Source organism: Oryctolagus cuniculus, chromosome 10 (genome assembly GCF_051225735.1).
Source record: "Oryctolagus cuniculus isolate XC-2025 breed Fujian yellow rabbit chromosome 10, ASM5122573v1, whole genome shotgun sequence".
Taxonomy (NCBI): Eukaryota; Metazoa; Chordata; class Mammalia; order Lagomorpha; family Leporidae; genus Oryctolagus; species Oryctolagus cuniculus.
Genome location: NC_142876.1, coordinates 65989898 through 66005917, shown reverse-complemented (window position 1 = coordinate 66005917; position 16020 = coordinate 65989898). Strand labels below are relative to the sequence as shown.

Here is a 16020-nt window from a genome sequence, read left to right as displayed (position 1 = left end):
CTGAGGTAACATCAGGTCTATGGGATACATAAATGTCAGGCCACCTCATCCGGTTTTAATGAAACACATTTTTCAAAATTTTTATAGAAAAGGACATAATGAAGTAGCATCAAGCTGTTCAATTACTCCCTTGGCCTGCAGGTCACAGATCAAGCTCCATTAACACAGATCAAATGGGAAGAATAATAAGGCGCTACGTGTGCAACTGAAAAAGCCGAGATGAAAACTGAATGTTTCAATGAAAACCTCCAGGAGGACAGTTTTATCTACGAATATAATATAAAAGTGAAATCCACAGTTTCCTAGTATAAACAATGAAAATTCTAGATCACACTGACAACTGCATTCAAATCTTAATCTCTTTTAAACAACCCAACATCAGTAATCTATTCTATTTCAATACTCCCCTTTAAATAGAACCAATTTGGACAGTAGGCACAGTCATCTGGCTACTGTTGCAACAACTCCATCTTCTGGGAGTTCCAGACAGAAACTATTGTCTTTTGTAATATACAAATAATCCACTTCATTTCCCTCCGGACAATGGAAATGCTCACCACAGGCTCCCAGCTGTAGCTAAGGCGGCACAGGGGCCGCTACCATTGTTTACCAAGTGGCAGTTCAGCCAGCAGCTGATGGACTGTTCGCCCTGTTCCACATTAGCTCTCTCCCAAGACGGCTACAGCTGCGCTCAGCACGGGCTGCACGACAAATGCATGTGCAAAGCAGAATGCTAAGGAAAAGCAGAGAATATCCCATGTCGGCCCGGCTGAATACAAGGGGAGGAGAGGGAAGGAGGGGCTGCAAACACTCGAGCTGCTGAGATCTGCTTCTTCTTGTCCCAGAGGGCCCCCCACGCCATGCGGAGTGCCTTCCGTCAAGGTATGTTAGAGCCTGAAGCTCGACTGCAAGCGAGAGAGAGGTTGGCAAGACTGGCTCAGTGGCCACCAATGCAACCAGTGCAACTGAAACTCAGCGCCCTCCCCCTGGAAACCGTTCCTCTCCAAGAAGCCGCCGTTACCTGCCCTTGAGGCTAGGGGCGGCGACATGTCTCCTTTTAACCAAAAACAGTTGGCATGAAATAACTGGGATAGCAGGGCAAAAAAAAAACAGCCCTGCTCAGCCCTGCTGGACATCAGCATAGTTAGGGTCCACCACTGGGACCGGGTAGGGGACAGGGGCGGATGGTGAGCACATCGCCAGAATGAGCCGGTGAACTCGGAGCCTGACAAGCCCATGGAGACAGCGCGTAATTACCACGTTGGCCATGAGCACTGCAGCCTGTCTGACTGTCGCAGAGCACTGGGGCGAAACACGGGGCAGCCCAGTCCAGAGGAGTCGGTCCTCAGCACTAAGAAAGGCACCTGGGTTTTGTTTAAGAAAGAAGCAAAGGCGCCTGGATGTTTCAACTCACTCCCTTTCATCTGTGAACACTTCCAAACATCTCTCTGAGTTTTTCCACAATCACAGGAGGACAAAGAATGCGTGTCTGTGTTTCCTGCAAAAGCCAGCTACCCACACCAAGTCCCCCCAGTGCCCTCTGACGAAGGTGGAGAAGAGACAGAAAGCAGGCATACTGTGCAGCTCCCTGCGCACACCTGCTGTTTCAAAAAAAAAAAAAAAGGCAGTCTGGCTAACGACCAGGAGAACTTCACCAGCAGTAAGACATCCTCCTGTGGTTTTGCTGGCCTTATTTTCCCGTTCGATTATGCTTTGGTCATTAGTGCTCACAAACTGTGACAGTCGTGCCCAGTAACAGGAGTCCAAGACTACGTGATCACAACACTCCAGAGAGCAGCCATTTCTGGGCCAAGTCTCTCTCTGCTGGGTAACATGGGGAGAGGGGGATGCTACATGTAACTGTGAGAGCTCTGTAAAGCATTCCCCATGGAAGGAGCTGCTTAAAGATGCACTTCTGTCTACCATCTTTAAAAAGTACCCCCATACAACACCAACAACCCAGAGAAGTTCCCACCATAAAGCGCAGCCAACTTCCACGTGCAGAGGCATGGACCATCGCCCCCACCCCACGCTCCCAGCCTCACTGTGCACCAGCGGCTCGCCACCTTGTAGAAAAGGACAACAGGACACTTTTTTCTTTCCCAAATTGAACTACGTAATTGAAGCTTTTGAATAAGTCAGCACGTGCCTCATGCTCACCTACATGCAATCATTCTAGTTTCCCGGTCTCCTTCACACCCCTTCATCCAATTCTCTCTCTCCTGCTGTCAGGGGAAAGGGTGTGGAATGGAATCAGGGTAGCAAACAGATGGCCATGACACCTTCTCCATGGGCAGTGGCAAATGAGCACCTCCTGCAAATTAAACTTTGCCGGGGGCCAGCGCTGTGGTGCAGCGGGTTAATGCCCTGGCTTGAAGTGCCGGCATCCCATAATGGGCGCCAGTTCGAGACCCAGCTGCTCCATTTCCAATCCAGCTCTCTGCTATGGCCTGGGATAGCAATAGAAGATGGCCCAAGCCCTTGGGCCCCTGCACCCGTGTGGGAGACCAGGAAGAAGCTCCTGGCTCCTGGCTTCAGATTGGCACAGCTCCAGCCGTTGCAGCCAATTGGGGAGTGAACCAGCAGATGGAGGACCTCTCTCTCTCTCTGTCTGTGTGTGTGTGTGTAACTCTGACTTTCAAATAGATCTTAAAAAAAAAAAAAAAAAAAAAAAACTTTGCTGGTGGGACTGCCATGACCATTCACGCCCAGGCGAGTGGCGAGGTGCCCAGGATGGCCCCTGCACCTAGAGAGAAGACACAGGAGCCCTCGGGAAGCCAAAACCTCGAACCACATCGAGCTAACACAACAACTCCGAAGCGGTGTAGGTGAGAAACCAGGCCTGTTGGAAGCCTGGTGCAGCGGAAGGCAGAGGAAAGAAAACAGAAGCAGCGCTGCTTACTCGTTACCTCGGCTGAAGTCCCTTCAAGTTTTCTGGTTCTCAGTTTCAGTTTCTCCTGAGAAACTGGAGTTGTGATAAACACAGAGGCAGTCACAGCCTGCGTGCTGTGAAGAAGCACTGACCAGTCACACAGAACAGCACAGACCCCGGGGTCACTGAGAATCCAACCACCAGAAAGAGAAAGCAAATTACCAGGCACCCACGAACGCACTTTGACATGAAGCTGGATCGCCCACCCTGACATCAAACATGTTGCGAGAAACACCCTTTCTTGAAAGAAAATCAGTTTGCTATTGCCCAGCAGTCCTGATTCAGGAAAACATGACTCCAGGAGAAAACGCTGGGTGGAGTGGGCCGGGGACTGCGCTCTGAGCTGAGGCTACACGAGGGAACGAGATGATCTTTCTCACCCTCGGGGAGCTCAGCTCGCACTTGCTGGGATTTGTACCAGGGCTGCTCTCACCATAGAGCCACGCCACACGGTACAACAGAGTTGCCTTTTCTCCCCCAACACCTAGGGGTTTGGCACGGTAGTCTATTACATAACGGGAGGTGACACACACACACTACTTGAAACACCCTGCTCCAATCCCCAATCTGCCCTCTCTTCTCTTCCTCTGCCTCACTCTGCACAAGATAAAATAACTCCCGATAAGAGGGTTAGCTTTAGGACTGCTCAGCAGTTAATGTGTTCTGATTCTAGCTTGCACTGCAAGCCCTCAACACTGTTCACCTTAAAAACCCAATCCTCAGTCACACTGGCCGAAAACTGGGCCTTGAGCCAGCAGGTTCATCATTTGCTGAGCAAACAGCTCAACTCCCATAACCTACTGATAAAGCAGGGCCACCCGGCCAGTCTGGGAGGATATTCATTAAGATCTTAACAGAGAAGTACATTGACTTACACCACTGGAGTCATTTACTAACCTGAGGACTACAATAAACTCAAAGTTGGCTTGCTCCCTCTCAAGTCACCAGCAATGTCTTGGTTCCCCAGCACCCTCCATGCCCTCTGCCTCTCCAGCCCAGCCCTCCTCCCCAGGGAAAAAGGACAGAGCCAGATTAAGCACCGCGGTGCTAACAAGACTAAGAGGCCACATTAGCAGGCCTTGCTGGACAACACTGAGAGTGCAGTGGAAGCCGTGATTCCTTAGAAAGTGCTGGCAGGGCCTGTCCTGACACAGAAAAACCTGCTCGTGCATGCGCGCAAAGGGCTGGCAGCAAAACACCACTGTTCCTCCACGCAGGCCACACTCCAAGGACCCCTTGTGAACTGCAGGTGTGTCACTATGAACGCCAGGGCCCCCTGTTGCCTGTGCTACCCAGAGGAGACCGGGAGGGACCCCAGCTCCTTCTGCAACTGCAGGAGAAGCCGCAGGCGAGTCTGCAGCCTTGGGCCCCTGCGCTTTCCAGAACCTACACAGGACTGCAACACACCTGCACCTAGGGGACCAGAAAGCTCGGCCAGGCAAAGCCTGCTGCCACAGGTGAGGGGGCAGGTACTGGCTTGGAGGTGAGGGTCGGCTGATGTAGCCAAACGGATGACGGCCATCTCTCCCCCAACTTGTCCACAAAAGCAAAAGGCGCGCTCAAAAGACAGCAAGACTTCCAGAAAAGCTAAGCGGGTGAGAACGCGCGACCCACAGGTCTCGGGCTCCCTCCTGAAGTTTGGCCGAAAGTCCCAGCGCCTAATGAGCGCAGGGGCAGGGAAGTGCAGGGCTCGCGCAACCCAGCCCGCAGCAGCGAACACTCCGGCGGCGCGCCCGGGACACCCGCGCCCACTCACCTTGAGATAGTCGTTCTCCGAGCGAAGCTCTTCCATCTCCCGCAGCAGCTCCTCCTCCTCTGCCGCCGGCAGCTGCGCCAGCCGGGGCTGCTCGCCCAGGCTGGGCTCTTTGGGTGTCCCGGGAACCGCTCGCTCCGGCGGCACGCGTCCCCCAGCATCCTCCGCCGCACACGGTCCCGGAGACCCCATGGGGACCCCGCCTGGGCTGCTTCGGCCCCCGAGAGAGGCAGTGGGGGGCGCGGCGAGGAGCACTGGGGGCTCGGGGCTGCCCGGCGGCGCCCCCCGAGCTGCAGAGCTTGGCGTGGGCGCTCCTCGCAGGGGTTCCCGATCGCTGGAGCCGGTGCCGGACTCCGCATCGCTGCTGGCTGCTGGGAGCAGGCGCTGCTCGTCGGACAGGGGTTCGGAGGGGCAGTCGGAGAGGTCGGAGCTGCTGTCCGTGTGGCTGATGCGCGAGCCCGGCGCAGGGGAGCCGGCCACCGAGGTCACGGAGAGGGTCACGGAGGGGACGCGAGCGGCCGGGGCCGGGGGGCCGAGGGTGCGGACGGCTGGCGCCCCGGAACCGCGCTTGGCTTTGCGGCCCTTGGCGGCGGCAGGCGACAGTTCGGCCGCGGGCGGCTTCCCGGCCCGAGGCAGTGGCTCGGAGGGCCCCGCGCGCGCCGCCCTCCGGGTTCCCGGGGCGGCCTTGGCGCCGCCCGCCGCCCTGGCCCCAGCGCCCGGCGGCGGCTTGTCCTTCGCGCCGGGGACGCCGCCGCTGCGCCGGGAGAGGCGGCCGGGAGCAGCCAGGGGCCCCGGCGAGGGCGGTGCCTTGCCCGCCAGGCTTGGCGAGCGCGGGGCGGCGGGCACCGCGACTCGGCTCTGGGAGGGGGCAGCCGGGGCCGGGCCGGGCGCGGAGGGCCGGGCGTGCAGGTCCTTGAGGAAGGGTCTGGCGGGCGAGGGTGCGCGGTGCAGCCGCCTTCTCTCGGCCAGCGGGTGGAGGTGGTGGTGGCGGTGGTGCTGGCCGGGCGACTGAGGCTTAGCGTCCGGGGCGCCGCCGCCGGTGGGGCCGTTCAGCGTCTCCATGGCCGGGGCCGGGACCGCCGGCAGCGGCTCGGGGCGGCAGTGGCGGCGGCGTGCAGCCTCCTCGCACGCTGGCTCATCACTGGTCCCCAGCCCCGCCCGGCAGCGCCCCGCGCTCTCGCCGTCCCCCACCCCCGATTCCCCCCGGGGATCCCCGCCTCGCTCTGGCCTCGCCGAGGTCACAGCCGTTCCAGTTCTCCCGGCACCGTCGCTCGCATCCTCTAGACTCCGGGCTCGCGGGAGCGCCGCCGCCGCCTCTCACTCCTGCGCTGGCCCCGCGGCGGCGCTGCTGGCGCGCGCCCGCCTCCCCGCCCACTGCCAGCCCGCGCCCCACGGCGCCCGCCCGCTCCGGCCCGCGCCTGCCCGCGCCGCTCCCGGCGGAGAAAGGCTGCACGCGCGCGCCCCGCGCCCGCTGCCCGCTGCGCATGCCCCGCCTCCCGCCAGCCGCGCCGGGGCCGGGGGCGGGCCGGGGGCGGAGCCTGAGCGCGGCGGGGCGGGCGCCGGAGGAGTCCACGCGGCCTCGCCGTCCCGGGTCCCTGCCGGCTCTCTGATGTCCTGAGTGGTGGCGGCGGGGCTGCGGCGGGGAGCTAGTGGGTGAGCGCCGGCCTCCGGAGGACACTGAGGCTGCGCCCTCTGCGGCGGGTGCGATGGGCGCCCGCTTTCCCCGGCTGACCAACGCCCCACTGGCGCTCCGGCCACGCCCAGGACCCCGCAGTTCCCTCCCTCCGCGGCCTGTCCTTTAAGGACCGTGGTACCCGATGCGCTGATCGCGTCCACGCGGGCAGGGCGCTGGGCGGCTGGCACCCCGGGAGGGAGGCGCTGCTGTTGGAAGCCGGAGCTGCGGTTCGCCAAGCTTAGGGTCTGGAACAGAGCTCGCATTTGTAGTCCTGGCCGCAAGCCAGGCATTGTTTTAGTTATCTCTCCCAACAGTCCTGAGCTGGAATGACTTGTGAGGACACAGCCACGGGCTGTGGGGTCCCTCGCCTGAGGTGCCTTAGCCAGCCCAGGGCCGAGCCGGGATCCAAACCCAGATCCACGGGAGTTCTCGGTCCTGCAGGCGCTTCGCTCCAAGAGCCTGGAGCTTTGTGTCCTGTTCTGCCATCTGGGCAAAGCACCTGACCTTCTGAACCCTAGCTCCTTCACCTGTGTGATCAGAAAATAAGTCCACCCGAGTGTGTGAGGATTAAATGGGCAAATATGAGGACACACTGCGCCAAACGAAAAGTGCTTTGTGTCTACCACTGAGCACAGGTGTTGTGTGGTGGGCAATAAATACCCAAAGGAATAAGGCACAAGCTGCCCTGTAGCCTTGGCATTGGCAGGAGGGAGAGGGCACACAATAATTCCAATGTGCTGGTGTGCAGGGGTTAAACCAGCCTGGGGTGGGGGGAGTCCCATTTTCCTAGAAGGACAGTTGGGGCTTGCCACTGAAAGCCCAGCTCATCCAGAGCATGGGGAGAGCGGCTGGTGTAGGTGGGAGGGCAGGTAGGTGAGGCTGGAGGGTGGGGGCACCACATCCTGGAGCCTAGAGGAGTAGTCAGGCTGTAGCCATAAGCACAGGTGAGAGGACAGCAGAAATAAGGATAGAGAAAAGAGGACAGATTCGTGAAAGTGAAAGGAGGGGCTGGTGCTGTGGCACAGCGGATTAAAGCCCTGGCCCGCAGTGCTGCCATCCCATATGGGCGCCGGTTCTAGTCCCAGCTGCTCCTCTTCCAATCCAGCTCTCTGCTATGGCCTGGGAAAGCAGTAGGAAGCAGGTGCTTGGGACCCTGCACTCACATGGGAGACCTGGAAGAAGCTCCTGGCTCCTGGCTTTGGATCGGCGCAGTTGCGGCGATCTGGGGAGTGAACCAGCAGATGGAAGACCTCTCTCTCCGTCTCTACCTCTCTCTAAAGACTCTGTCTTTCAAATAAATAAAATAAATTTTTAAAAAAGAAAGAAAGAAAATGAAAGGAAGCACAGATTCTGCAGAATCACTCAGCCTGGCCACTTCCTTAAAAAAAAAAAAAACGTCTTACAAATCAGGAAAACAGTGCTCACGGAAGTCATCTTGCCTGGTCCTGGACTGAGCTCTGAGGGCACCCAAACCTTGCCTACTCTGCTGCTGTCTCTGGTGTTTGTGGGTGGCTTCTCTGGGAACCGGGAGACAGCACATACAACATGTAACCTGTGCCGTAAAATCTCTAATTCAGAACCTGCAAGACCTCAGCCCCCTCTCAATGGGGGGCTGGAGCAGGACACTGGTTGGCTCTGGTGAGGGGGTGGGTGACCTGAGAGGTGACTGCAGCACGCCTGCCTAGCCGGCCCTCCATGGGAGGGTGACTCTCCCCCCTCCATCCCCTCGCGGCCCCTGTGGGTCTGAAACTCCAGCCCCAACCTTCACTGGCAATGCCCCCAGAAACCAGATGTCTCCCAACACCCTCAGGGTCCTGAACAATGATGCCCAGGACTCAGCACAAGCTTACAAGCTCCGCATGGCGCCTGCAAGCGTGCCTGAGGCCGCCCCAAACATGTTTCAGCAAGGGCGTCTTCCCAAAATGTCAGGCTGATGACCAGGAAGTTTGCAGCCAGCTCTCTCTTTTCCGACAGGTAACCAGCCAAACGGAACCCACCCTCCTGATCATGGCAGACGTGACTTCTGGCCCATGGCAAGCAGGTGTTCAATAAGCTTTGCTTTCTAATATCCTGGGAGTTTCTGGTCTAAAGAGATCTGCCTGTATAATCATTTTTAAAGCCATGTGAAGATTTATTTGTTTACTTGAAAAGTAGAGTTACAGAGAGGCAGAGAAGGAAAGGTCTTCCATCCCTTGGTTTACTCCCCAGATGGTCACAACAGCCGGAGCTGGGCAGATCCGAAGCCAGGAGCCAGGAGTTTCTTCCGGGTCTCCCACGTGGGTGCAGGGGCCCAAGCACCTGGGCCATCTTCTACTGCTTTCCCAGGCCATAGCAGAGAGCTGGATCAGAAGTGGAGCAGCCAGGACTCAAATCGGGGCCCATATGCGGCTGTACTTGCTTTGTCCTCAACACTAGGCCCCGCCCTTCCTCTGGGAGGGAACGACCCAGCCTGGCTGGATTTTCCTGGGTCTGCTGCGTTTGGCCACTGGGGGGGCGCTATGGGGAGATTGGTGTGATGGACCAGGAAGGGAGAAACCCCCCACAGGGAGTCTCTGATGTATCTCTCCTCTCTCTCTCTGTCTCCATGTCTCACCCTCCAGCTGCTTCTTCACCAGGGCTGGATCTCCTTTGTGGAATGCCTGCTGATTTTTCATCCGCCCACTGGCCCTGCCTTCAGGGTGGGCATGGCTTCTTGTGCTTGGAGATCCCCGGATGCTTCCCTGTGCCCTCCACGGCTTCTGTGACCAATGCCCTGCTCCATCCACTGCCGAGGCCACAGCCCAGGCCCAGGGGTCTGCGTGTGGCGTTGGTGTGGTGAGTGGCGCCTGCATGTTGTGTTCCTGACCTCTGCAGAGAGCAGTGTACCACACTGCAAGAGCTGAGGCTCTGCCACCAGGCCGCTCTGGGTTCAGATCCTGCCCGAGTCACTTGCTGTCTCTGTGACCGTTAGTAAGGTATTGGTAGCAATACTGTCATCATTATTTTGTATCAGTGGAATGATCTCCAATACTCTTTAAGATGTGGCCAAACCAGACTTTGGGAAAGAGATAGATATCTATTTGGTCTTTGTATAGCTAGATAGAGAAGCATGAATTTTTTAAGATTTATTTAGTTGTTGGAAAGGTGGTTACAGAGAGACAGAGAGAGAAATCTTAAATCCACTGGTTCACTGCCCAAATGGCCATGCTGGCCAGGGCTCGGCCAGGCCAGGCCAAGCCAAGCCAGCAGCCAGGAGCTTCACCAGGGTCTCCCTTGTGGGTAGCAGGGGCCCACATACATGGGTCATTTTCTGGAGCTTTCCCAGGCACATTAGCAGGAAGCTGGATCAGAAGTAGATCAGCTGTGACTTGAACCCATGCTCACATGGGATGCTGGCGTCACAGGCAGCAGGTTAACCTACTACGTCACAACCCTGGCCCGAAGAGATGAATTTCTAAAATCTTATTTGACTCAGGGCTGGTGTTGTGGTGTAGCGGTTAAAGCTGCCGCCTGCAGTGCTGGTGCTGGTTCAAGTCCCAGCTGCTCCACTTGTAATCTAGCTCTCTGCTGTGGCCTGGGAAAGCAGTAGAAGATGGCCCAGGTCCTTGGGCCCCTACACGCACTTGGGAGACAGGAAAAAGCTCCTGGCTCTGGATCCGCTCAGCTTCAGCCAGTGTGGCCAATTGGGGAGTGAACCAGCGAATGGAAGACCTCTCTCTCTCTCTCTCTCTCTGCCTCTCCTTCTCTCTGTGTGTAATTCTGACTTCCAAATAAATAAATAAATAAATATTTTTTAAAAATCTTATTTGACTCATTGAGATGGGAGAAAAAACACGCACATTGCTTACTCAAGACTACAGTTCCCTTAATCCTTATACTCCCTGCTGTAATTATGTGCAGAATCTGTACCCATAAAAGATTGCCCAAACTAAAGTACACTCCTGGAATCTATTTTCCAGTTTTCCTATTATTTTAACACAAAGACACATTTAGAGTGTGAAATCGTTCCTGGCTTAAATCATGAGAAATCCTCCTGTTTAAAAAGAGTGAAGAGATGGGAAACTTTTTAATAGAGTGAGTGATTTTGGGTACTCAGGAAACTCAGGGGGCTTCCCACCCACCCCAGGGGGCCCCACGGGCCCCACCAACCCCCCACCATGGCCAGATCAGCAGCTGTATGCGGTGAAAATGGAGATGACCTTGGGGGCCCTTGGACCTTGAGTGTGAGTGAGAGTGTAAAATGCGGTTTCTCTGGTTGCTTCCCCTTGAGATCTGACTTAAAAGCTGTGGGGAGAGGGACCAGCACTGTGCCACAATGGGATAAGCCACTGCCTGCTGTGCCGGTATTCCATAAGGGTACTGCGTTGAGTCCTAGTGATCCAGCTCCCTGTTAATGCACCCGGGAAGGCAGCAGAGGATGGCCCCTGCACCCATGGGGTATACGTGGAAGAAACTCCCGGCTCCTGCTTCAGCCTGGCTCAGCCCAGTCACTGCAGCCATCTTGGGGAGTGAACCAGCGTATTGAAGATTTCTCTGTGTCTCTTCCCACTCTTGGTACCTCTTTCAAATAAATAAATAAGAAGAAGGAAGAAATGATGGAGGAGCAGAGTTTACTCAGTTGAACCTGCACAGGGGACAAATCCTGCTTTAGACGTCTCGTGGAGGCTACTTAAGGAGAAGATGGAGGAGATCCTGAAGGTACAAGGAGGCCCCTTTGCTCGGGCCAGTGGTTCTTTACGAGGGTGGGAGCGCCCCCTAGTGAGCACTTGGAAGTGTTTCGAGGCGTCCTTTGTCGTCACAGTTGGAATCAGAATTGTCCCACCTTCTGCATGGTTTCCCAGTGACCACTGAAGCATTGACAAAGCTGAAAGCAAAGCTGTTGCTCATTATCTGAGCCTGTAATATGTTGTGTTTTACATATAAATCAATATTTAAAAAATTGTCATGACTTATTTTTAACTGAAAAATCATAGTTCTAGTTATGGAGTACAATGTCATGTTTTGAAATGTGTATAGCAAAAGTAGCATTTTTTCAGGGTTGTTTTAATATCTCCTGAGGTATTTTTAGGAAGGCAGCTGCAATAGACATCAAGATGGCACTTCATTGTATTTGGAGATTTTCAATGTGCGATCTTTATCTTTGATCACTGCATTATGAGGCAGTGCCACTGCAAGTACTGGTAGCATCAGTGTAAGACCCCTGTATTTGCATTTTAATACTGACTCTACATACAGTAACATCTACCTTTTCTAATGTATTTGTACCTCAAGTTTACATATTGAAATACATATTGTTTTGCCAAAAATTGCTTTCTTATTAGTTCTATTTTATATTACCATTAGAGATTTGTATTGATTTTTTAAAGATGTACACTTAGGGGAGCAATACGCACACATAACAATGAATGCTTCCAGTAAGGAGCATTTTTTAAAGATTTATTTCTTTACTTGAAAGTCAGAATTACACAGAGAAGGAGAGGCAGAGAGAGAGAGAGAGAGGTCTTCCATCCACTGGTTCACTCCCCAGTTGGCCGCAACAGCCAGAGCTGTGCTGATCCGAAGCCAGGAGCCAGGAGCTTCTTCCAGGTCTCCCACGCAGGTGCAGGGGCCCAAGGACTAGAGCCATCTTCTACTGCTTTCCCAGGACATAGCAGAGAGCTGGATCAGAAGTGGAGCAGCCTAGACTCGAACCGGCGCTGATATGGGATGCAGGCGCTTCAGGCGGAGGCTTTACCTGCTACCGCCAGGCCTGTAGTAAGGAGCATTTTTAAGAGGAGTCTTGGGGACAGGCAGTAAGCCTGGTGGTTAAGATGCTGCTAAGATGCCCACATCCCACAACAGAGTACCTGGACTCCATGCCTGATTCTGACTCCTGCCTCCAGCTTCCTGCTGACGCAGACCCTGAGTGGCAGTGGTGGAGGCTCAAGTAGTGGGGTCCCCTGAACTTGCCTGGGAGACCTGGATTGCACTTTTGGCAACTGCTTCCAGCCCAGCCCTAGTTACTGCAACATGAGGGGAGTGATTCAGTGGATGAGCTCTCTCTCTCTCTCTCTCTCTCTAGCTCATAAACAAAATTTTTAAAAAGGAGAAAAGGGGGACTTGGGTCTGATGGGATTAAGAACCACAGCTCCTGAAAGAGCAGCGGTATCTTGGAGGACGCCCCCTCGTGGTGAGTGCCAGGATGGTGCTCTCTGCCCCACAGGGAATACAAAGCAGAACCTAGATCTGCCAGTCCCAGGTGGTGAGTGTGGGGACTGTGTGCAATACAAAGATTCCAAGTGATTTGAAGATACCTTCTTCCATGAAAGGCAGAGTCTTCCCTTGCAAAGCTTTGACATGTTTGCCAGACTTCTCCCCATATTGGAGTACCTGGATTTGAGTCCTGGCTCCCCTCCTGATTCCAACTTCCTGCTAATGCACACCCTGGGATGCAGGTGATGGCCCAAATAGTTGGGTCCCTGCCACTCATGTAGGAGCCTACGTGGGTAGCAGGGACCCAAGTACCTGGGCCACCTTCCACTGCTTTTCCCAGGCTGGGAGCTGGATGGGAAATGGAGCAGCTGGGACATAAAATGGTGCTCATCTGGGAGGCTGGCATTGCAGGCAGCAGTTTTACCTGCTAGGTCACAATGCTGGCCCTGGCCTTCAGCTTCTGAATTGACTGATTGTCTTTAGATCCCTCCAGAAGTTTAAATTCAGGCTTAGGAGAATGGTTTGAGAGAAGTAAAGGCAGACACAGATTCTTGGAGACTTGGGGGAAGCAAAGACCCTGCAGGTATGAGGGCTCTCCCTTGGGATTTCTCAACCTCCAAGAAGCAACACCGTGTTTGCACGGGTGTCCCTTTGGGCTGCATCAGGAAGTAAATAGTGGACACAGGGCCTGCACTGTGGTGCAGTGGATTAACGCCCTGACCTGAAGTGCCGGCATCCCATATGGGCACCGGTTTGAGTCTTGGCTGCTCCACTTCTGATCCAGCTCTCTGCTATGGCCTGGGAAAGCAGTAGAAGATGGCCCAAGTCCCTGGGCCCCTGCACCCACCTGGGAGACCCGGAAGAAGCTCCTGGCTCCTGGCTTCGGATTGGCGAAGCTCTGATCGTTGCAGCCATCTGGGGAGTGAACCAGTGGATGGAAGACCTCTCTCTCTGTCTCTACCTCTCTCTGTAACTCTGTCTTTCAAGTGGACAGTTGGCCAAGATGCTCTTCAGTTGTGCTTTGGTGCTATTATTAAGGGGACAATGATGACAAAGAGAGGCAGCCTTGGTTCTCACATAGATGAAGAATTTCCACGCAGACAAGACAGTGAGCAAGTAGGATTTGTTGAAGTCAGAAACCTCCTACCAAAGCAGCCAGGAGGAGAACTCCAAGAGAGGAAGACCCGAGAGAAACTGGTTGAAGTGGAACCTTAAAGCACAGTTCAGGAACAACCAAAGGGCAGGAACAAAACCCAGCAGAAGGCGGCTTAGTCTAGCCTTGCTCAGGATAAAATAAAAACGCCATCACGATGGGATAGGTAAATTCTTTCTATTCTCATGATAAAACTAGACCTCAGCAGGGTGGCACCGGCACTTTTGTCTTGCTAAAGGCAGCTTCTGGAGAGAAGTCTGCATCTTTTACTTTTAAAGCGACTCCCTCTTTTCTCAGTCCAACCGAGACCTGACCTAACTACCATCTAACTGTCACAACTATAGAGCTAATAGCCATGACCTTGATCCCTGGCTTCAACACTGCATCTCAGTCTCAGTGCTTTGGGTATCCAGTGTGATTGGATCAAATGTGGGCTTCCGAAAGTGTTTGGGAGGCCCCTGACTGTAATATTAGCAGATACAAAGTCACACGACCAGGCGGCATGAGGCTTCAGAACCAACATCACCTGCTTGGGTGCAAGATTTAAACCTTTTCCTCTCCCTGCCTCCCATGGCAGGTGTCGTACAAGAAGGAGCAGGGAGAGTTGCCACAGGCTCTTCTTTCCTCTGTCTGTGAGCCTCGGATCCACCCTGCATGTCCACCCAAGCTCTCAGAAGCCCTGAGGGGGATCGACAACGCTGAATTTCTGGCCAGTTTGGCCAGCTGCCGTGCTCTGCAGGGGCAGAGAGCACCCAGCCAGGGCTTGTGTCGTCCAGACGCCAGCATGGCCGTGCTGATCCTCCACCCCAGCCAGCACACAGTGGATAAGTCTCAGAGCTGCACCGCCAATTGCTGAGAAATTTCTTGAATAAAGGAAAACTGTGTGTATTTTGCTTAATTGTGTGTGTGAAAGTAGAAATATCAACCTGATTTGTTCCCCACCACCTTTTTTAACTTTTTAAATTAAGGACAGAGACCGCACCATCTCAATCGCTATAAGAAACCTTGAAAATCTGAAATGAGGGGGGAAATGGAGAAAAAGACATGAATTTCTTTTATTTTTTTTCTCTTGATCCAACCTTTGCTGCTATTTAGACAACTTGTGAGTAATGGTAAACTTGGTTGAGGACTAACTAGAAGCTAACTGGAATCCACAGAATGCCTAATTTTTTTCTAATTTTTAAACATTTTTTATTTATTTATTTTAAAGTCAGAATTACACAGAGAGAGAAGGAGAGGCAGAGACAGAGAGGTCTTCCATCCGCTGGTTCACTCCCCAATTGGCCACAACGGCTGGAGCTGAGCTGATTCAAAGCCAGGAGCCAGGCGCTTTTTCCTGTCTCCCACGTGGGTGCAGGGACCCAAGGACTTGGGCCATCTTCCACTGCTTTCCCAGGCCACAGCAGAGAGCTGGATTGGAAGTAGAGCAGCCAGGACTGGCACCTATATGGGATGCCGGCACTGCAGGTGGTGGCTTTACCCACTAAGCCACAGCACCGGCCCTTTTTTTCCTAATTTAAGAAATGTAGCCATTCTTGTGGAATAACAGTGGGAACTCAACAGCAGGTTGCCAACCTATGGATTGGTCTAAGCAGTCTTAGCTCTGTCCCTGTAAGCCAGGAATGACCTCCAAATGCCCTTCTTTAGGACCAGATGGACCTCAGCCTAACTCTCAATGGGCCTCAGTGTCTCTGCACTCCCTCACACTCAGTCTGGGCAAACTGCAGCCTAGCTAGCTCCGGGCGGCTCGCTCTTCTCCACCATGGGCACAGTGATGACGGCAATAAAATTCTCACCCGAGAATCATTGAGAGAACTAAATGAGATATTGAACGTAAGGCTCTGCAGACTTACAACACACAGCAAATTCCCCACTCATTAGCAGTGAGACCTTTGGGCATGTCACTCAACCTCACCGGGTTTCAATTCTCTGCAGTTCTAAATTCTCTTTCCGAACAGCCTCAGACGTGTCATTAGCATATCAAGCACCAGCTCCTGCTATCCCTGTAATCACGCTGTTTATATGGAAATGTCCAAGTCCCAGAATGGTGCTGCTACCTGCTCAGCTAAGCAAACAGTGGCCGGGGCTTGTGGACTCTCCTCATTTCCTTAGCAAACCTTTGCGCCCAGAGGCCGCCAAGGTACACTCCTCACCAGCTTCCTGAGTCGCGCTCCGCCTTCCTGGAAGAACGGTGCGATCGTTTCCATTAGCCCCGAAAGCCATTGGAGGCTTCTTAAACTGAAAGGGAAGCTTAACTGACCCGAAGACACCACTGAAAATGTGTTTGCCCAACAGAAATCTGTGTCCTCAGCGAGGTCTCGTTGAGTGGGTCTCGG

General features: G+C 54.2%; 1 protein-coding gene across 11 annotated transcripts in view; it reads right to left on the bottom strand.

Moving 5' to 3' along the window:
* The window catches only part of MTCL1 (microtubule crosslinking factor 1), a 134413-nt gene extending 128247 nt beyond the window's left edge, over window positions 1-6166 (bottom strand). For 3 of the 11 annotated variants that reach the window (XM_089305329.1, XM_089305331.1, XM_089305330.1), the window contains exon 1: window positions 4689-6165. In XM_089305329.1, coding sequence (XP_089161455.1) covers window positions 4689-5747 — 1059 coding nt within the window. In that variant the 5' untranslated portion in view covers window positions 5748-6165. Of the gene's footprint in view, window positions 1-4688 lie in introns of all 11 variants that reach the window. The other 8 variants (XM_070050457.2, XM_051852136.3, XM_051852139.3 and 5 more) reach the window with 5 other exon arrangements.
* Between the last annotated feature and the right edge of the window lie 9854 nt (window positions 6167-16020).